At 59.8% G+C, this 22,298-nt stretch overlaps 1 protein-coding gene across 1 annotated transcript; it reads left to right on the forward strand.

Moving 5' to 3' along the window:
• Positions 1-935: 935 nt before the first annotated feature.
• Positions 936-14,415, forward strand: ARX (aristaless related homeobox; the record flags this gene model as incomplete). Its single annotated transcript, XM_038756990.1, has 4 exons — positions 936-1,113; positions 2,924-3,728; positions 9,223-9,268; positions 14,176-14,415. Coding segments are annotated over exons 1-4 (1,269 nt in total), but the record flags the coding sequence as incomplete, so codon positions are not given.
• Positions 14,416-22,298: the final 7,883 nt, after the last annotated feature.

The raw sequence follows: 22,298 nt of genomic DNA on the forward strand, positions 1-22,298 counted from the left end.
TATATACATATATATGTATAAACATGTGTATATACACACATATATGTATAGACATATGGTTATACATGCTATATGTATAACCATGTGTATATATGTATATACATATATATGTATAAACATGTGTATATACACATATATATGTATATACATATATACATATGGTTATACATATACATGTATATGTATATACATATACATGTTATATGTATATACATATAACCATATACATATATACATAATGATTGACTGATGATTAGTAAGCGCTGCCCAAGGACGCTAACGGTAATCAATCAATCAATCAATCAATCGTATTTTATTGAGCGCTTACTATGTGCAGAGCACTGTACTAAGCGCTTGGGAAGTCCAAATTGGCAACATATAGAGACAGTCCCTACCCAACAGTGGGCTCACAGTCTAAAAGTAAATGGTAGAATGGTAATGACGATGATTGTGCTAATGATCCCTCCATCCCCTCCGGCCCGATGGTGGGGGGCGGTGGAGCGGTCCCGGAGGGGGGGGTGGGGGGGGGAGGAGTCCGTTCCTCGGGGGTCGGGGGTCCGGGCCGGGATTTTCGGGCGCCCCGCCCTCCCCGGCGGGGACCAATCAGCGCGCGGCTCCGAGCACGTGGCGGAGAGGGACCCCGGAGCGCCCCGCACGGGCCGCTCAGTGCAGTCCTGCCCGGGGCCCGGAGGGGACGGGGGGAGGGGGGGGGTGGCAGTGTGATAGCCGCCGGAGGGGGCCGGGGGGTGGGGTGGGGGGGGGGACGGCCGCACCGCCACCGGGACCAGCCCGCTCCAGGCCCGGCCCCTCCGCCTGGAAGCCCTCCGGGACTCCCGCCTTCGAGTGGGGCCGGACCCGGGAGCCCCGGAGCGCCCGGGTTGGGCTGGGGGGAGGGCGGGAGGGGGGGTTGGGGGTTGGGGGGGGGGTCGACGACCATGAGCAGCAACCAGTACCCAGAGGACAGCTGCCCCGACCGGCCCGAATGCCAAAGGAAGTCTCCCACCCTGCTCTCGTCCTACTGCATAGACAGCATCCTGGGCCGGAGGAGTCCCTGTAAAATGAGGTTGCCCCCGGCCCTGTCCGCTCGCCCGGACCCGGACAAGCCCGTGCCAGGTGAGAGGGACGCGCCCCCGGCTGGGTAGGGGGACGGCGGGGGGGGGGGGGGGGGGGGGCGGACCTCCGCCCGGGACCGGGCAGTGCCAGCCACTTGGGGGTGGAGGGCAGGGCGGTGCCCTCTAAGGACCGTCCCTGGTGGTGGTCGGGCAGTGCCAGGCATTTTGGGGTGGGGGGCAAGCCGGTGCCCTCTAAGGACCATCCTGGGGGGGGGGGTCGGGCAGCGCTAGACGTTTTGGGGGTGGGGGGCAAGGAGGTGCCCTCTAAGGACCATCCCTGGTGGTGGTCGGGCAGCGCTAGACATATTGGGGGTGGGGGGCAAGGCGGTGCCCTCTAAGGACCATCCCTGGTGGGGGTCGGGCAGCGCTAGACATTTTGGGGGTGGGGGGCAAGGCGGTGCCCTCTAAGGACCATCCCTGGTGGTGGTCGGGCAGCGCTAGACATATTGGGGGTGGGGGGCAAGGCGGTGCCCTCTAAGGACCATCCCTGGTGGTGGTCGGGCAGTGCCAGGCATTTTGGGGTGGAGGGCAAGGCGGTGCCCTCTAAGGACTATCCCTAGTGGTGGTCGGGCAGTGCCAGGCATTGGGGGGGGGGGGGCAAGCCGGTGCCCTCTAAAGACCATCCTGGTGGTGGTCGGGCAGTGCCAGGCATTTTGGGGCGGAGGGCAAGGCGGTGCCCTCTAAGGATCACCCTGGTGGTGTTCGGGCAGTGCCTGGCATTTTGGGGTGGAGGGCAAGGCGGTGCCCTCTAAGTACCATCCTGGTGGGGGTCGGGCAGTGCCAGGCATTTTGGGGCGGAGGGCAAGGCGGTGCCCTCTAAGTACCATCCTGGTGGGGGTCGGGCAGTGCCAGGCATTTTGGGGCGGAGGGCAAGGCGGTGCCCTCTAAAAACCATCCTGGTGGTGGTCGGGCAGTTGGCCGCGGGATGGGGCGAGGGGGACGGAGAAGCCGGGGGGGGGAGGTCGACTCCCCGATTATTTTTTGGGGGGGTGGGGTGGGGAGGGGGTCCTCCAGGACCCCCGAGGGCCAGGGAAGGTTCAGGACCGGCTTTCCCTCCTCCCTGAAACCACCTTCCTCATTCATTCATTCATTCGATCGTATTTATTGGGCGCCTACTGTGTGCAGAGCACCGTACTAAGCGCTTGGGAAGTACAGGTTGGCAACGTATAGAGACGGTCCCTACCCAACAGTGGGCCTGGGGTCCGGTCCAGTCAGCCCCGCGTTGTAGCGAGTCAGCCCCGCGCTCCAAGACGACCGCGCTCTCCCTGGGCTGAAAGCCCCCCGGGCTGGGCCCCCCCCCCCCCCCCATGTCTCCTTGCCTTATTGGACTCTCGGGGCCGGACTTTGGTCCGGGTCAGCGCTGGGCGGGTCCGGGCCTCGATTTCTCTCCCGGTGGGGGGGCTTTGAGGCCGGTGGAGACCCCCTTGGTGGTTGGGCGGACCTTGGTGGGGAGCCCGGAGCTTGCGGGAGGAGGCGGAGGGAGTCCCTCCTCTCAATCAATCAATCAATCAGTCAATCGTATGTAATGAGCGCTTACTGTGTGCAGAGCACTGTACTAAGCGCTTGGGAAGCCCAAGCTGGCAACATCTAGAGACGGTCCCTACCCAACAGTGGGCTCACAGTCTAGGAGAGGTTCACTGTCCTAGGCCCGGGCCTAGAGGCAGGGAGGCCGGGCGGTCCTGCGCCCGGGTGGGTCAGTGCTCTGCACGCAGTAAGCGCTCAATAAATACGATTGATTGATTGATTGATTGATTGATTGATTGGGTCCGTCTCTCTTCCTTCTCCTCCCCCTCCTCGCCGTCCTCCAGCAGGTTCCCCGAAGGGAGGCAGCCCCGCGTTCGAGGCCGAGCTGCACCTGCCCCCCAAACTGCGGCGCCTGTACGGCCCCGGCGGGGGTCGCCTGGTCCCGGGGGTCGGGGGTCCTCGGGGGGAGCCCCCCCCGGCTCCCCCCCCGCCCCCGCCGAGGCCGGGGGAGCGGGACCGGCCGGAGGACACGCTGAAGATCAGCCAGGCGCCGCAGGTCAGCATCAGCCGCACCAAGTCCTACCGGGAGAACGGGGCCACCTTCGTCCCGCCGGCCCTGGACCCGCTGGGCCGCCCGGCTGGGCCGGAGGAGGACGAGGAGGACCTGCTGGAGGAGGAGGACGACGACGACGACGACGAGGAGGACGACGACGACGAGGAGGAGGAGGAGGAGGAAGAAGAAGAAGAGCTGCTGCTGGACGAGGACGACGAGGGGCTGCTGCTGGAGCGGGCCGGGCGAGGGGCAGGACCGGCTTCCCCGGCATCCTCCTCCACAGCCGCGGCGGGGCCTGCATCCTCCAACTCCTCCTCCGCGGCCTTGGCGACCTCCTCCTCCTCCTCCTCCTCCTCCTCCTCCTCGGCCGCGGACGGGGCTGCCCTGCTGCTGCTGCCCCCGCCCCCGCCGCCCGCCCCGGAGGAGCCCGAGGGCAAGGACGAGGGCGAGGATGGCATCTGCCTGTCGGCGGGCAGCGACTCGGAGGAAGGCCTGCTGAAGCGCAAGCAGCGGCGCTACCGGACCACCTTCACCAGTTACCAACTGGAGGAGCTGGAGCGGGCCTTCCAGAAGACCCACTACCCCGACGTCTTCACCAGGTAGGGACCCGGGACCCCCGGCCCTTCGATCAATCGATCAATCGATCGCATGTCTTGAGCGCTTACCGTGTGCAGAGCTGGCAAATACAAGTTGGCAGCGTATGGAGACGGTCCCCGCCCAACAGTGGGCTCACGGTCTAGAAGGGGGAGGCAGAGAACAAAATCAATCAATCAATCAATCATCATCATCAATCGTATTTATTAAGCGCTTACTGTGTGCAGAGCACTGGACTAAGCGCTTGGGAAGTACAAATTGGCAACATATAGAGACAGTCCCTACCCAACGGTGGGCTCACAGTATCGTATTTCTTGAGCGCTTACTGTGTGCAGAGCGCTTGGGCAAGTTGGCAACATATAGAGACGGTCCCTACCCAACAGTGGGCTCACGGTCTAGAAGGGGGAGACAGAGAACAAAATCAATCAATCAATCAATTGTATTTATTGAGCGCTTACTGTGTGCAGAGCGCTTGGGAAATACAAGTTGGCAACAGATGGAGACGGTCCCTACCCAACAGTGGGCTCACGGTCTAGAAGGGGGAGACAGAGAACAAAACCAAACATATTAACAAAATAAACAGAATAGATATGTACAAGTCAAATAGAGTAATAAATATGTACAAATCAATCAATCAATCAATCGTATTTATTGAGCACTTACTGTGTGCAGAGCACTGGACTAAGCGCTTGGGTAGTCCAAGTTGGCAACATATAGAGACGGTCCCTACCCAACAGTGGGCTCACGGTCTAGAAGGGGGAGACAGAGAACAAAACCAAACATATTACCAAGATAAAATAAAGAGAATAGATACGTACAAGTAAAATAGAGTAATAAATATGTACAAACATATATATATATATACAGGTGCTGTGGGGAAAGGAAGGAGGTAAGATGGGGGGGATGGAGAGGGGGACGAGGGGGAGAGGAAGGAGGGGGCTCAGTCTGGGAAGGCCTCCTGGAGGAGGTGAGCTCTCAGTAGGGCCTTGAAGGGGGAAGAGAGCTAGCTTGGCGGAGGGGCAGAGGGAGGGCATTCCTTCATCCCGCCCTCTCGGTGCCACACAGTCCCGCGCACCCCCGCAGGGCCCAATAATAATAATAATAACTGGGGTAGTTCACTCAACCATTCAATCGTATCCGGACTTCCCAAGCGCTTAGTGCGGTACTCTGCACACAGTAAGCGCTCAATAAGTACGATCGAATGAATGAATGAATCTGTTGAGCCCTTACTGTGTGCACAGCACCGTACTAAGCGCTGGGAAGTCCAAGTTGGCAATGTCAAGAGACGGTCCCGACCCAACAACGGGCTCACGGTCTAGAAGGGGGAGACAGGCAACAAAACAAAATAATAATGGCATTTGTTAAGCACTTACAATGTGCAAACCACTGTTCTAAGCGCTGGGGAGGTTACAAGGTGATCAGGTTGTCCCACGGGGGGCTCACAGTCTTAATCCCCATTTTACGGATGAGGTAACTGAGGCCCAGAGAAGTGAAGTGACTTGCCCAAAGTCACACAACTGACAACCGGTGGAGCCGGGATTTGAACCCCTGCCCTCGGACTCCAAAGCCCGGGCTCTTTCCACTGAGCCACACTGCTTCCCCATGTGGACAGGTGTCCAGCCCTCACTAGGTGCCAAGCACTGGACTGAGCCCTGGGGTGGATACGGGCAAAGTGTGTTGAACTCAGTCCACACACTCGCCGGGAGTTTAAGGACACTGTCCGATAATAATAATAATTAATAATAATAATTGGGGTGGTTGTGAAGCGCTCACTAGGTGCCAAGCACTGGACTGAGCGCTGGGGTGGTTACGAGCCAAGCATGTTGAACGCAGTCCCGCACACACTCGCCGGGAGTTTAAGGACACTGTCCAATAATAATAATTAATAATAATAATTGGGGTAGTTGTGAAGCGCTCACTAGATGCCAAGCACTGGACTGAGCGTTGGGGTGGACAGGAGCAAAGCGTGTTGAACGCAGTCCCGCACACATTCGCCGGGGGTTTAAGGATACTGTCCTATAATAATAATAATTAATAATAATAATTGGGGTAGTGGTGAAGTGCTCACTAGGTGCCAAGCACTGGACAGAGCGCTGGGGTGGATACGAGCAAAGCGTGTTGAACGCAGTCCCGCACACACTCGCCGGGAGTTTAAGGACACTGTCCTATAATAATAATAATTAATAATAATAATTGGGGTAGTGGTGAAGCGCTCACTAGGTGCCAAGCACTGGACTGAGCGCTGCGATGGATACGAGCCAAGCGTGTTGGACGCCATCCCTGCTAACAATCCCGCGCACGCTCTTTCGTTCGTTCAATCGCCCGGTTTGAGCGTTTCCTGCGTGCAGAGCACTAAGCTAAGCGCTTAGCAATCAATCAATCAATCAATCAATCGTATTTATTGAGCGCTTACTTTGTGCAGAGCACCGTACTAAGCGCTTGGGAAGTACAAATTGGCAACACATAGAGACAGTCCCTACCCAACAGTGGGCTCACAGTCTAAAAGGGGGAGACAGAGAACAAAACCAAACATACCAACAAAATAAAATAAATAGGATAGAAATGTACAAGTAAAATAAGTAAATCAATAGAGTAATAATTAGCAGAGTCCGCTACAGCGCTGAAGAAACGGCCCGAGTGGCGAGAGCCGGGGCTTGGGACTCAGAGGCTGTGGGTTCTAATTCCGCTCTGCCCTCGTCTGGCAGCGTGACCTTGGATAAGTCCCCTGGCTTCTCTGGGCCTTTGGAAAACGGGGATGGGGACTGTGAGCCCCTCGTGGGACAACCTGAGGACCCTGTACCCACCACAGCGCTTAGAACAGGGCTTGGCACGTTGTCAGCGCTTAACGAATACCATCGCTATTAATTAATGATGACAATAATGCCCACAACGAGTTCGCAGTCTGGGGGGTGGGGGAGCGGACAGGGAGAGGGCAGGGGGCTTCTCCCACCCACCCCCACCCCCTTCCACCTTCCTCCTCCTCCTCCTCGGGAGCCCGGGGCTCTCGGTTATCCGTCCCCGGGCCTGCCCCGCGGGAAACCCGCCCTAGTCCCGCAGCGAAAGGAGAAGGTTCCAGGGCTGGGGTTGTGGGGCGTGTAACAATAATAATGGTATTTGTTAAGCGCTTACTATGTGCAAAGCACTGTTCTAGGCGCTGGGGAGGTGACGAGGTGATCAAGTTGTCCCGGGGGGGCTCGCAGTTTTAATCCCCATTTTACTGATGAGGTAACTGAGGCCCAGAGAAGTGAAGTGACTCGCCCAAAGTCACACAGCTGACAGGGGGCAGAGCGGGATTTGAACCCATGACCTCTGACTCCAAAGCCCGGGCTCTTTCCACTGAGCCACGCTGCTTCTCGTGTGTGTACACACACACACACACACACACACACACATTTAGTTACCTCGTCTGTAAAATGGGGATTAAAACTGTGAGCCCCCCGTGGGACAAACTGATCACCTTGTAACCTCCCCAGCGCTCAGAACGGTGCTTTGCACATAGTAAGTGCTTAATAAATGCCATTATTATACACACACCACACACACACACACACACACACACTGGGAAATTTGCGGTCAGCTACACACGCACCCCACAACTCCGAGCCACCTGGGCCCCGCCGGCTCCCCGGAGGTGAACACACACACTCTGTGTGTGTGTGTGTGTGTGTGTGTGTGTGTGTGTGTGTGTGTCCGGGGGGCGGGGGAAAGGTGCTCTGCACACAGTAAACGCTCAATAAATACGATTGATTGATTGATGATTGAAAGGTGGAACCAGGAGCCGATTTCGGACGAGGCGGGGAGTTTGTTCGGGGTATCCGAGGTTGGAGGGCAACCCCCGCGCAGAGTCCCGCGCATTGTGCCGCACACCCTCCCCGGGAGTGTGAGGGACGGCGTGGGCCCGTCGTTGGGGAGGGGCCGTCTCTGTTGCCGATTTGTCCTCTCCCAAGCGCTTAGTGCAGTGCTATGCACACAGGAAGCGCTCAGTCAACAGTATTGAGTGACTGATTGAATGATGGCCGCGTAGTGGCCGGCCGGGCAATTTGAGGACGGCGTCCAGTACGTGCGCGCACAGAGTGTCCGCACAAGGTGCCGCACGGGCTCGCCCCGTCAGGGGGTCGGGGGGATTAGGGGCGGAAACCAACGTCGGAGTGCCGGGCCCGTCCTATAAATGCGCTGCTCTCTGCGGGGAGTGGGGGGCTTGGGGGGGCCCCGGAGGGCCCTTTAAGTAGCCCCTCCCCCCACTTCGGGGGAGGGGGTCTCCCCGGGCCGTCGGGGACCCCTCCCCAAATTGTCAGGAGGCTCCTGGGACTCCTGGGGTGGGGAGGGGAGCAGGATGGATGGGTAGAGGACGGGGCTGCGCCGAATAGCCGGGGCCCAGGTTTGGGGGTCCCGGCTGCTTTGGGGAGGGGTCCCGGCCGCTGTTTTGGGGGGGGGTCTCGGCCCCCCGGGCGCGGGACCCCGTTTAGAGCCCCCGAATGGGGTCAGAGGGGCCTTGATGGACGCCGAAAGGCCCGGCACAGATCGGGAACCGTGGCTCCAAATGAGGCCTGCCTTCCTTCCTCCGGATGGATGGATGGATGGAAGGGGTGGGGGTGGGGGTGGGGGTCGCCGAATTGGGGGTGGGGGGCGTTGGGGGGCCGCTGTCCCTGGGAGGGGGGAGGAGAAGGAGAAGGAAAAGGATGGAGGAGGAGGAGGAAGAGGCCGGCGGGGCCCGGCTGGAAAAACCCACCGGCTTTTCCGGGATAACTTGGCTGAGTCGCCGCCGGCTAAGACTTTCCCGATCAACGGGCCGTGTGTGTGTGTGTGTGTGTGTGTGTGTGTGTGTGTGTGTGTGTGTGTGTGTGTGTGTGTGTGTGTGTGTGTCTGTGTGTGTCTCTGTGTGTGTGTGTCTGTGCAAGTGTGAGAGTGTGAATGGATGGCTGATGAATGGATGAGTCCCACCCGTTGCCGGCGTGGAGGTCGTTTTGGGGCCCGGATCGTCTCTCTGTAGTGCTGCCCGGGCCCTTCCCGAGCGCTCAGCGCGGTGCTCTGCACCCAGGGAGCGCTCAGTACATACGGTGGGGTCACCGAGGGAATGAACCCGTTCCCGTTTGATCCTTCCTTCCCGTCAAGCCCGGGAATTTTCTCCCGCGGGAAGGTCTGACACATTGGGCAGGGCGAGCTGCCCCGGGCGTAGGGACGGGGGCGGCCCACACAGAGCCCCCGGGGGACGGGGGGGGGGGGCGTGTGTGTCTGTGTGTCTCTGTCTGTGTGTGTGTCTCTGTGTGTGTGTGTGTGTGGCCGTGCGTTTGTCCATACGTGTGTCATTATGTGTGTCCATTCTCCCGGCCCAGGGCGGTCAGGGGGACTACCCAAACGGCAGCCCATCCCGGCTCCGGGGGGCTACTGGGGGGCTACCGGGGGGAGGGGAGGGGTAGGATCACACACACACACACACACACACACACACACACACACACACACACACACACCCTCCCCTTGTGTGTCCTTCCTCCGCAGGGAGGAGCTGGCCATGAGGCTCGACCTGACCGAAGCCCGGGTGCAGGTGAGTGAGGAGAGGGTAAACCCTCCTGCGGCCTGGAGGAGGAGGCGGGGATGGGGGGGGCGGGGGGGATCCAACAGAGGAATTCCCCACCCCGTCCCGACTCCCTCCCGCTCCCTCCGACCAGGAATTGGGCGGTCCCACAGCCTCCAGTGGGGCTCCATAAAAGCCCACTTAGCGGTAGAGCAAACAAGGCCATTTGCAAGGCCGGACTACTGTTTGATTTCCACCCCCTCCCCCCCCCCCCTAGCCCGCAGCCGGGCCGGGGCTAATGCTATTTGATTTCCCATTTTTTAAGAGCGATAAGCCCGCCTCGACCCGATCGGGGGGTGAGTGCGATGCTATTAAAGGTGTGTTTGGGCGCGCATTTCCCAGCCCGGGGCCCATAACCAGAGAGACGATCAACAGTCGGGTGCCGGATTGCCAACAGAAAACAGATGTCTCCGGCTTGGAAGCCGAGCGGATCACTTGCCGGGGGGGGCGGGGGGGAGGGGAAAAACAAAACAAAACAAAAAAAAATCGAGCGCTGATAAAGCATAATAAATTCCATATGGTTCATTTAATACACAACAGCCTCTTGCATCCGAGGGGGGAGCCGAGGAGGAGATGGGGGGGGCCCCCAGGCCTGCTCTGTGGACGCGTTTGTCCATTGTCGGGCGGAGATGGCAGATCAGTATTTTTCGACTCGGGGGATGGAGTCGTGGGAAAGTTAAATAACTTTTAACAAGAAAGAAAAAAGAGAGAAAGAAAGAAAGACCCCCCCCCCCTCCCCAGCTCCGCCCGCCCCCCTCCCTCTCCCCCTTAACGGGAGAAGATGCAATTAAGTGAATATGAATTATTAGCCCTTTCGGTTTACCTTTTTGGGGGGAGGCCCGGAGGTATTAATTCAATAACGGAGAGGGGCACCGAGGTGGAGCCGATGGGTTGGCTTCCTTAGCCACCCCTTTAATTCATTTATTGAAATTCAACGCCGGCCGAGGCGCGGCTCCCGTTTCCTCCCAGAGCCCGGCTTGGTTTTAAAGGAAACGTACCGAAAATCCGGCCCTTTCTCCGAAAAAAAAAAAAAAAAACCCAAGAAAAACCAATTCTCCCTCGCCCCCAGGCCGCGTTATTCCCGGGCTGTGGCTGGTAAAAATCGTTGGGATTTGAACCCACCGCTCCCGTTTCGTTCCCTATCTTCGTTTTTATTTTAACGTCGCCTCCCCGTCCGTTGGTGGGACAGATCGGGGGGTGTCGGAGACCCCCGCCCCAAAGTGCAGCGAGTCGAAAAGCCTGAGGCTTTTGGGGGGGATGGAGACCCCCAAGGTCGATGCTGTTTTTTTTCCGGGCCGGGGGCGTAGATTTGGGGGTACCCCCGCCCCATTTACCCCCAGGCTGACACCCCGTCCTCCTAAAACGCGGGGAAGGGCGTAGGGAGAACAGCCCCCCGAAAGTCGTTGTCTTTTTTTTTTTTTTTAGGGGACTATAATAATTTTTTTTACAACGAAATCGCCGCGGAAAAGGGGAAAACTGCGGGTGGAGCCGGTTCTGATTATTCTGGGACTGGTTCCCGGCGCCCCGAATGAGGGATTTTTGGGGGGGGGCTGAGTTTGTAGGGGGAGGGGGGCGGGAATAAAAGACCCCCCCCCCCCGGATCCAACCCCGCAGAAGACGGCGGCGGCTCGTAGTTCTTCCCTACGAGGGAATCCCGTCTTCCCCTCGACGTTATGCCAAACTGGAGGTGGGGAATCCGATTCTCCTTCCTTCCCTCCATCCTCCTTGCGCGTCCCAAAAGTGGGAGCCAAAACTGGGCCCCGAAGATTGCCCCCCACCCCCCAGGTCCTAGGAGGGGGGTATCGAGGCTGGGGGGAAGGGGTGTCTTCCCCACCGTCCCCTCCCCCATGAGAAGCGGGTAGAGCCCGGGCCTGGGATTCAGAAGGACCTGGGTTCTAATCCCGCTCCACCCCTTGTCTGATGGGCAAGCTTCTCTGGGCCTCAGTTCCCTCATCTGTCAAATGGGGGTTAAGGCTGGGAGCCCCACGTGGGACAACCCGATTTGCTTCTATCTACCCCCAGCGATTAGAACAGTGCCGGGCACGTAGTAAGCGCTCACCGGGACAACCCGATGTCCTCCTATCTACGCCCCCGGCCCGTAGTGAGCGCTTCCCTTCCCCACAGCACCTGTATATATGTACATATTTATTACTCTATTTATTTATTTATTTATTTATTTATTTATTTTACTTGTACATTTCTATCCTATTTATTTTATTTTGTTGGTATGTTTGGTTTGGTTCTCTGTCTCCCCCTTTTAGACTGTGAGCCCACTGTTGGGTAGGGACTGTCTCTATGTGTTGCCAATTTGTACTTCCCAAGCGCTTAGTACAGTGCTCTGCACAGAGTAAGCGCTCAATAAATACGATTGATTGATTGATTGATTAACGGATGCCATCATCATCATCATCATTATTGAGGCCCCCGTATTCCTGAAGCGACGTGGCTCGGTGGCAAGAGCCGGGGCCTGGGAGTGGGTTCTAATCCCGACCCCGCCACTCGTCGGCTGGGTGCCCTTGGGGGGGCCACGTCACTTCTCTGGGCCTCAGTCTGTCGATTGATTAAATACGATTGATTGATTGATTGATTGGGGGCGAAGGCCGCGGGCCTCGCGAGGGACAACCTGGCGACCCGGTGTCTCCCCCAGCGCGTCGAGCAGTGCTCGGCACCTAGAGAGCGGTTAAGAAATGCCGTGATGACGAGGGCCTGGCGCCTAGAGGGAGCTTAAGAGACGCCACGATGACGACGGTGATGATGATAATGACGACGGTATCTGTTAAGCGCTTACTAGGTGCCAAGCACTGTTCTAAGATGATGGCTTGGATGACTTGGGGGTGGCATGATGATGATGATAATAATGGTATTTATTAAGCGCCCTTACCATATGCCAAGTACTGTTCTAAGCTAATAGTTTTGATGATTTGGGGGCGGCATGACGATGTTGATGGTGGTGATAATAATAATAATAATAATGGTATTCGTTAAGCGCTTACCATGTGCCAAGCACTGTTGTGACATGATGGTTTTGATGATTTCGGGGCCGGGATGACGATAACGATAACGATAACAACAACAATAAATAATAATAATAATGGTATTTGTGAAGCGCTTACCAGGTGCCCAGCACTGTTGTAAGATGAGAAGCAGCGTGGCTCAGTGGAAAGAGCCCGGGCTTTGGAATCAGGTCGTGGGTTCAAATTCCAGCTCCGCCACTTAGCCGTGTGACTTTGGGCAAGTCACTTCACTTCTCTGGGCCGCAGTTCCCTCATCTGTAAAATGGGGATGAAGACTGTGAGCTCCATGTGGGACAGTCTGATCACCTTGTATCCTCCCCAGCACTTAGAATAGTGCTCTGCACATAGTAAGCGCCTAACAAATGCCATTATAATAATAATTATTATTCTCTGGGCCACAGTTCCCTCATCTGTAAAATGGAGATTAGGACCGTGAGTCCCCCGGGGGACAACCTGATCACCTTGTAATAATAATAATAATAATGGCATTTATTAAGCGCTTACTATGTGCAGAGCACTGTTCTAGGCGCTGGGGGGGGGGGGATACAAGGTGATCAAGTTGTCCCACGTTGGGGCTCACGGTCTTAATCCCCATTTTACAGATGAGGTAACTGAGGCTCAGAGAAGTTAAGTGACTTGTCCAAGGTCACACAGCAGACACATGGCGGAGCCGGGATTCGAACCCATGACCTCTGACCCCAAAGCCCGCGCTCTATCCAAATGCCATTACTATTATTATTCTCTGGGTCAGTTCCCTCATCTGTAAAATGGGGATCAGGACCGTGAGTCCCCCGGGGGCCAACCCGATCACCTTGCAATCAATCAATCAATCAATCGTATTCATTGAGCGCTTACTGTGTGCTGAGCACTGTACTAAGCGCTTGGGAAGTCCAAGTTGGCAACATCTAGAGACAGTCCCTACCCAACAGTGGGCTCACAGTCTATAAGGGGGAGACAGAGAACAAAACCAAACATATTAACGAAATAAAATAAATAGAATAGATGTGTACAAGTAAAATAAATAGAGTAATAAATCTGTACAAACATATACAGGTGCTGTGGGGAAGGGAAGGAGGTAAGACGGGGGGGATGGAGAGGGGGACGAGCTCAATCAATCAATCAATCAATCAACCGTATTCATTGAGCGCTTACTGTGTGCAGAGCACTGTACTAAGCGCCTGGGAAGTCCAAGTTGGCAACATCTAGAGACAGTCCCTACCCAACAGTGGGCTCACAGTCTATAAGGGGGAGACAGAGAACAAAACCAAACATATTAACGAAATAAAATAAATAGAATAGATGTGTACAAGTAAAATAAATAGAGTAATAAATCTGTACAAACATATACAGGTGCTGTGGGGAAGGGAAGGAGGTAAGACGGGGGGGAAGGAGAGGGGGACGAGCTCGGCCTGGGAAGGCTTCAGACTGTCCCCTTCCCTGCGCTCAGAGCGGTGCTTGGCACATAGTAAGCGCTTAACAGACGCCGTCGTTCCGGCGATGAGGGTTTTGAGGATTTGGGGGCCGGGGGCGGCGGGAATAACAACAACAGGAAGGACAGCGACGGTGGTACTTGGGAAGCGCTTACCATGTGCCCGGCGGGGGGGCGGGACGGTGGTTTGGGGACCGGCCCGAGGGTGATGCCGAGGATAACCGACGGTGGGATCCGCGAACGGGTTCCCCCGGGCCCTGGTGTGAGCCGAGGCGGGTGCGGGAGGATCCGGGACCGTCTCTAGACGTTGCCACCTTGTACTTCCCAAGCGCCTAGCCCAGTGCTCCGCGCACGGTGAGCGCTCAATAAATTCGATCGATTGATTGATTGACGGGGGGGGGTGTCCAATCCGCCCTGCCGTTTGTGCTCCTCAGGTGTGGTTCCAGAACCGTCGGGCCAAGTGGCGGAAGCGTGAGAAGGCGGGGGCGTCGCCGCACGGTCCGGGCCTGGCCTTCCCGGGCCCGCTGGCGGCCGGCCACCCGCTGGGCCCCTACCTGGAGGCCGGGCCGTTCCCCGCCCACCACCCGGCGCTCGACTCGGCCTGGGCCGCGGCCGCCGCCGCCGCCGCCGCCGCCGCCGCCGGCCTGTCGGGGCTGTCGGGGCTGTCGGGCCTGTCGGGGCTGTCGGGGCTGTCGGGGCTCCCCCCGCCGCCGCCGCCGCCGCCGCCCCCCCCCGCCGCCGCCGCCGCCGCCGCCGCCTCCCCCGCCCCCCGGGCCCGGGCCCGGCTCCCCCGGCGGGGCCCCGCTGGGCCTCGGCACCTTCCTGGGGGCCGCCGTCTTCAGGCACCCCGCCTTCATCAGCCCCGCCTTCGGAAGGTAAGACGGACCCCAAACCCCGGCCCCCGCCAGCCACGAGCCCCCGCTCACACCTCACAACCGTCTCCAGCCCCCCACTCTCCCCCCCGTCCACCCACGGCCTCCCCCTCACAACCGTCTCCAGCCTCCAATCTCCCCCCCGTCCATCCACGGCCTCCCCCTCACAACCGTCTCCAACCTCCAATCTCCCCCCCGTCCATCCACGACCTCCCCCTCACAACCGTCTCCAACCTCCAATCTCCCCCCGTCCATCCACGGCCTTCCACTCACAACCGTCTCCAACCCCCACTCTCCCCCCCCGTCCATCCACGGCCTTCCACTCACAACCGTCTCCAGCCCCCCACTCTCCCCCCGTCCACCCATGGCCTTCCACTCACAACCGCCTCCAGCTTCCCACTCTCCCCCCGTCCACCCACGGCCTCCCACTCACAACCGTCTTCAGCCCCCCACTCTCCCCCCGTCCATCCACGGCCTCCTACTGGCAACCATCTCCAGCCCCCCCACCCACGGCCTCCCCCTCACAACCGTCTCCAGCCCCCAACTCTCCCCCCCGTCCACCCATGGCCTTCCACTCAGAACCGTCTCCAGCCCCCCATTCTCCCCGCATCCATCCACGGCCTCCCACTCACAACCGTCTCCAGCCCCCCACTCTTCCTCCCGTCCATCCACGGCCTCCCACTCACAACCACCAGCAGCCCCCCACTCTTCCCCCCGTCCATCCACAGTCTCCCCCTCACAATCGTCTCCAGCCCCCCACTCTCCCCCCGTCCACCCACGGCCTCCCACTCACAACCATCTGCAGCCCCCCACTCTCCCCCCGTCCATCCACAGTCTCCCACTCACAACCGTCTCCAGCCCCCCACTCTTCCCCCCGTCCACCCATGACCTCCCACTCACCACCATTTCCGGACCCCCCACTCTCCCCCCTGCCCCTCCACAGTCTCCCTCTCCCCCCCACGACCCCCATTTGGGCCGCGGAGCCGGGAAAGATGGGTGGGCAGGGGGCGGTGACGACCTGGGTGGGGGAGGGGGGTTTGGCTCCCAGATCTGGCTTTTGGGCAAAGCCAATTTGGGGCGAGAGATGCCTCCGGCCTTTCCCAGCCCCGGGAAAAGGGTTCAAGTGATGGACTCCCCCGCCCCAGAGTCAAGGGGTGCGAGGAGGGGGTCTTCCACAGCCCTCCACCCCGGCCAATCGTCTCCCCCATCACCCCCCCAGCCCGGGCACCACCTAAATCGGGGCGGGACCAGGACAATTTGGTATTGCTTTGGCGTTTACTGTGTGCGGAGCACTGTTCTAGGCGCTGGGAGGGCATTCCTAGGGGGGAATTGAAGCCGTGTGTGTTTGTGTGTCTCTCTCTGTGTGTGTTTGTGTGTGTGTGTGTGTGTGTGTGTGTGTGTGTGTGTTTGCTGGAGGTCACAATCTGGAAGCGTAGGGGGCTGAGAGGAAGGCGGTGCGGATCCCAGAGAAGGTCAGGAATTCCTTGGGACTCGGTTTCCCACCTGATGAATCCAACATGGTGGGGGTGAGGGGGACGGGGGGGACGACAACGAAATCCAAGCGACGCCTCGCCTTCCGTTAGCGGGCCCTTTCCCGGAGGATGAAGTAGACGCCTAGAGTTAATCACCCAGACAAAGGGACCGCGGAAGACGGTTTTAAGTTGGAAAGTGCGGGGAAAATAAAACTGAGGGTTAACCGCGGAGATCCCTCTGGGGAAGAACAAAGAAAGAATAGATTCACCCAGCTGAGCCGAAATCAGCTCAGGGAGGAAAATTAAAAGAGGGCAGAGAGGGAGGGGGACCCCCCCAAAAAACAAAACCCAACAAGCCTAACATCCCCCTCCCGGTCGAATTAGTTTCTTAGCCCGGGCCGGTCAAGATTAAACAGTTTGTCCACCCGACTGGAGTCGGTGACTCGATTTCCCTAATGGGGCGCAGGGCCCTGGCCCTGCCCATCTGATTTCACACTCTGTCCGGACTCGGGCAGCGTTAGGGAATTGGGAAATTGCCCGAGACCCCACCCGGATGGTGGTTTTGGGATTAAAAAGGGGCTGAGGATGCGGGGGGCCCGAGGAGGGGCGGGCCAGCAAAGAGGCTCCGTCGCCCACGGCCTTATTTTGAGGGTCCGGGGTTGGTGGTGTCGGGGCTAGAGAGAGGTTGAGGGTCTTTCTCCCAGCTCTGATGTGGGGACTTCATTGGCCACCCCTGGGGTAGTTGGGGTGAGTGGGGGCACCTTCTCCGGATGGAGACCGTCCACTCCACAGCCCCCCGGGGCAGGGCCGAATGGGGTGGGGGATATGGGGGGGTTAGAGAGTGTGTGTGTGTGTGTGTGTCTATGTGTGTGTGAAATCCCGGGGTCCAGTGGGCTGGGAGTTTGGCCCCGATCTAGGCCTGGCCAGGGAATTCCATCCTTGGTGGGGGCTGGGGGCCTCCTCGGAGGGTCCCGGCAACCCCAACCCGGTCCTGACCCCAGTTCTGACTCAAGTCTTGACCCCGGGCCCTCAGTCTGGTCTTGATCTGGTCTTGGGCCATCCTGACCTGAGCCTTGACTCTAGTTTTGATCCGGTCCTGACCCGAGCCCAGACTCTGGCCTTGACTCTAGTTTTGACCCTGTCTTGACCCGAGCCCAGACTCTGGCCTTGACTCTAGTTTTGACCGGGTCTTGACCCGAGCCCAGACTCTGGTTTTGCCCCAATCCTGACCCGAGCCCAGACTCTGGCCTTGATCCGGTCTTGGCACTAGTCCTGCCCCAAACCCAGCCTCTGGCCTTGCCCCGGCCTTGCCCCCGGTCCTGACCTGGGCCTTGACTCTGGCCTTGCCCCGGTCCTGCCCCGAGCCCAGACTCTGGCCTCGACCCGGCCTTGCCCCCGGTCCTGCCCTGAGCCCTGACTCTGGTCTTGCCCTGGCCCTGCCCCCAGCCCAGCCTCCGGCCTCGACCTGGCCTTGCCCCCGATCCTGACCCGAACCTTGACTCTGGTTTTGATCTGGTCTTGCCCCGTCCCACCCCGAGCCCAAACTCTGGCCTTGACCTGGTCCTGCCCCTGTTCCTGACCCGAGCCCAGACTCGGGTTCTGACCCGATCCTGACCGGAGCCCGGACTCTGGCCTTGACCCGGCCTTGCCCCCGGTCCTGCCCCGAGCCCTGACTCTGGCCTTGACCCGGTCCTGCCCCCGATCCTGCCCTGAGCCTTGACTGGTTTTGACCCGATCCTGCCCCGAGCCCAGACTCTGGCCTTGAGCCGCTCTTGCCCCTAGTCCTGCCCCGAGCCCAGACTCTGGTTTTGACCAGATCGTGCCCCGAGCCCAGACTCTGGCCTTGACCCGGCCTTGCCCCCCATCCTGACCTGAGCTTTGACTCTGGCCTTGCCCCCGTTCCTGCCCCAAGCCCAGACTCTGGCCTTGCCTCCGTTCCTGCCCCGAGCCCAGACTCTGCCGGTCCTGCCCCGAGCCCAGACTCTGGTTTTGACCCAATCCTGACCGGAGCCTTCACCCGAGCCCAGACTCTGGTTTTGACCTGATCCTGCCCCGAGCCCAGACGCTGGTTTTGACCCGATCCTGACCGGAGCCCAGACACTGGCCTTGACCCGGCCTTGCCCTGAGCCCAGACTCTGGTTTTGAGCCTATCCTGCCCCGAGCCCAGACTCTGGCCTTGCCCCGAGCCCAGACTCTGGTTTTGACCCGATCCTGCCCCGAGCCCTGCCTCTGGACTTGATCTGATCCTGACCCTAGCCCAGCCTCTGGCCTTGACCCAATCCTGCCCCGAGCGCAGCCTCTGGCCTTGACCCAGCCTTGCCCCCAGTCCTGCCCCGAGCCCAGACTCTGGCCTTGACCCGATCCTGACCTGAGCCTTGACTCTGGTTTTGACCCGATCCTGCCCCGAGCCCAGATTCCGGCTTTGATCTGGCCTTGCTCCTGGTCCTGCCCCGAGCCCAGACTCTGGTTTTGAACGGATCCTGCCCTGAGCCCAGACTCTGGTTTTCACTCTGGCCTTGCCGCCTGCCGGTCCTGCCCTGAGCCCAGACTCTGGCCTTGACCCGATCTTGCCCCGAGCCCAGACTCTGGCCTTGACCCGATCCTGCCCAGAGCCCAGACTCTGGCCTTGCCCCGGCCTTGCTACCCGCCGGTCCTGCCCCAAGCCCAGACTCTGGCCTTGACCCGATCCTGCCCAGAGCCCAGACTCTGGCCTTGACCCGATCCTGCCCAGAGCCCGGACTGTGGCCTTGACCCGATCCTGACGGGAGCCCAGACTCCGGCCTTGCCGCCTGCCGGTCCTGCCCCGAGCCCAGACTCTGGCCTTGCCCCAATCCTGCCCGGAGCCCAGACTCCGGCCTTGCCCCGGCCTTGCCGCCTGCCGGTCCTGCCCCGAGCCCAGACTCCGGCCTTGCCCCGATCCTGCCCGGAGCCCAGACTCCGGCCATGCCCCGGCCTTGCCACCTGCCGGTCCTGCCCCGAGCCCAGACTCTGGCCTTGACCCGATCTTGCCACGAGCCCAGACTCTGGCCTTGACCCGATCCTGACCGGAGCCCACACTCTGGCCTTGACCCGATCCTGACCGGAACCCAGAGTTCGGCCTTGCCCTGGCCTTGCTGCCCGCCAGTCCTGCCCCGAGCCCAGACTCTGACCTTGCCCCGGGTCGTGCCCAGAGCCCAGACTCTGGCCTTGACCCGGTCCTGCCCCGAGCCCAGACTCCGGCCTTGACCCGATCTTGCCCAGAGCCCAGACTCTGGCCTTGACCCGATCCTGCCCAGAGCCCGGACTGTGGCCTTGACCCGATCCTGATGGGAGCCCAGACACTGGCCTTGCCGCCTGCCGGTCCTGCCCCGAGCCCAGACTCTGGCCTTGCCCCGATCCTGCCCGGAGCCCAGACTCCGGCCTTGCCCCCGCCTTGCCGCCCGCCGGTCCTGCCCGGAGCCCAGACTCCGGCCTTGCCCCGATCCTGCCCGGAGCCCAGACTCCGGCCATGCCCCGGCCTTGCCACCTGCCGGTCCTGCCCCGAGCCCAGACTCTGGCCTTGACCCGATCTTGCCACGAGCCCAGACTCTGGCCTTGACCCGATCCTGACCGGAGCCCACACTCTGGCCTTGACCCGATCCTGACCGGAACCCAGAGTCCGGCCTTGCCGCGGCCTTGCCGCCCGCCGGTCCTGCCCCGAGCCCAGACTCTGACCTTGCCCCCGGTCGTGCCCAGAGTCCTGACTCCGGCCTTGACCCGATCTTGCCCCGAGCCCAGACTCTGGCCTTGACCCGATCCTGACCGGAGCCCACACTCTGGCCTTGCCCCGATCCTGACCGGAAGGCAGACTCCGGCTTAGCCCCGGCCTTGCCGCCCGCCGGTCCTGCCCCGAGCCCAGCCTCCGGCCTTGCCCCGATCCTGCCCTGAGCCTTGACGCTGGTTTTGACCCGATCCTGGCCGGAGCCCAGACGGTGGCCCTGCCCCGGGGTGGGGGGGATGGTTGCGCGTTGTCCGTCCGTCCACCAGTCCGTCCGCTGACGGTGACGGGGGTCCGGTCCCTTGCAGGCTGTTCTCCACCATGGCCCCTCTGGCCGGCGGCGGTGGCGGTGGCGGTGGCGGTGGCGGTGGCGGAGGCGTGGGGTCCGGCGGGGCGATCACCACGACGACCACGACGACCACGACGACGGCGGCCGCTGCTGCGGCCGCGGCGGCCGCGGCTGCTGCGCTGCTGCGGCCGCCGTCGGGGGCGTCGGGCGAGGGCGCTCCGGGGCCGCAGGGGGCGCTGTCGGACCCGGCCGCCGCCGCCGCCGCCGCCGACCGCCGCGCCTCCAGCATCGCCGCCCTGCGCCTCAAGGCCAAGGAGCACGCGGCCCAGCTCACGCAGCTCAACATCATGCCCCCTGGCGGCGGCGCCGGGAAGGAGGTCTGCTGAGGCCACCCCCCCACCCCGCCCCAAGGCGCCCCCCAGCGAGACCAAATGGAACCACAGGACCAGCGGCGCATGCGCGCCCCGCAGCGCCCCCTGCCGGAGCCGCCTCCCGTAGCAGCAGCAGCAGCGCCCTCTATCGGCGGCGGCGGCACCAACCCCCCCCCCCCCCCCCCCCACTGGCTACTTGCTGAGCGTCCTCCTGGCGCGCCCATCCATCCATCAATTCATTCATTCATTCACTCAACCGTATTTCTTGAGCGCTTCCCGCGTGCGGAGCACCGCCCTAAGCGCTTGGGCAGCCCAAGTTGGCGACACAGAGAGAGACGGTCCCTACTCAACAGCAGGCTCACGGCCTAGAAGGTAACCGAGGCCTAGAGAATAATGATAATCACGGCATTTATTAAGCGCTTACTATGTGCAAAGCACCGGTCTAAGCGCTGGGGAGGTTACAGGGTGATCAGGTTGTCCCACGGGGGGGGCTCACGGTCTTCATCCCCATTTAACAGATGAGAGAACCGAGGCCCAGAGAATAATAAGAATAATGACGATGGCATTTATTAAGCGCTTACGATGTGCAAAGCACTGTTCTAAGCGCTGGGGAGGTTACAGAGTGATCAGGCTGTCCCAAGGGGGGGCTCCCAGTCTTAATACCCATTTTACAGATGAGGGAGCTGAGGCCCAGAGAAGTGACTTGCCTAAAGCCACACAGCGGACAATTGGCGGAGCGGGGATTTGAACCCCTGACCTCTGACTCCAAAGCCCGGGCTCTTTCCACCGAGCCACGCTGCTCCCCCTAAGGAGTTACGTGACTTGCCCAAGGTCACACAGCTGCCAATTGGCAGGGCTGGGATACGAACCCATGACCTCTGACCCCATAGCCCGGGCTCTTCCCACTGAGCCACGCTGTTTCTCCTTGACACCCGTCCACATGTCTTGTTGTCCGTCTCCCCCTTCTAGACCGTGAGCCCGTTGCTGGGTAGGGACCGTCTATGTCGCCAACTTGGACTTCCCAAGCGCTGAGCACAGTGCTCTGCGCACAGTAAGCGCTCAATAAATAGGATTGAGTGAGTGAGCGAGTAGAAGCCCATCATCCCAGCGGCGCAGAGGAGGCCCCTGGCGAAGACGCCTTGCTTTTCTTTTCCTTAACTCGGGAGCCACTTACACCCTGCCCCCCGACCGGCTCGCTCCTGGCCATTTTTCCCCCCCCCTACCCCAACCCCGGTCCTCGACAAGAGTGCGAAAGGCGCGCCTCTCCCGCCCCCGGAAGGGAAACCGACCCGACGCACTTCGAAGGAAAGGGGAAAAAACCTTTTCCTCCTCCTATTCTTTCTCACTCCGCCAACCAAGGTTTTTGTACCAAACCAAAGGGAAACACACTGCTAGCAGATGGACTGTTGAGGTCACTAAACTGTGATTATCGATTATGTACATACCATTGTTATAAAAAAAAAAAAGAACAGAGCTTTGTATATTTGAAATGTTATAAAACAATTGCACTCCGTGTAGTGTTGTAAAAGTCTGTCCGACTGTAGATCCTTACCGTGTTGTAGAGACACTAGGGCTCCTAGACAACTATTTATGTACACACAAACCCTTTATTTAACTTATTATAACTGTAGAGGTGGCGGAAACCTTCAAAGAGGCGATGGTACGGTACTTTTTGTGTCTTGTTGTTCGTGTCCCCGCTCTCCCTCCAGAGGAGAAGTGCCACGCTCAGAAAATAAAAACAAAAAACAAAACCAAAAATTCCCGGTATGTTTAACAGAAGCCAGGGTGGAAAAACGCATCTCGTGGGGAGGGGAGAG

The sequence above is a fragment of the Tachyglossus aculeatus genome, chromosome 15 (genome assembly GCF_015852505.1).
Source record: "Tachyglossus aculeatus isolate mTacAcu1 chromosome 15, mTacAcu1.pri, whole genome shotgun sequence".
NCBI classification, from domain to species: Eukaryota; Metazoa; Chordata; class Mammalia; order Monotremata; family Tachyglossidae; genus Tachyglossus; species Tachyglossus aculeatus.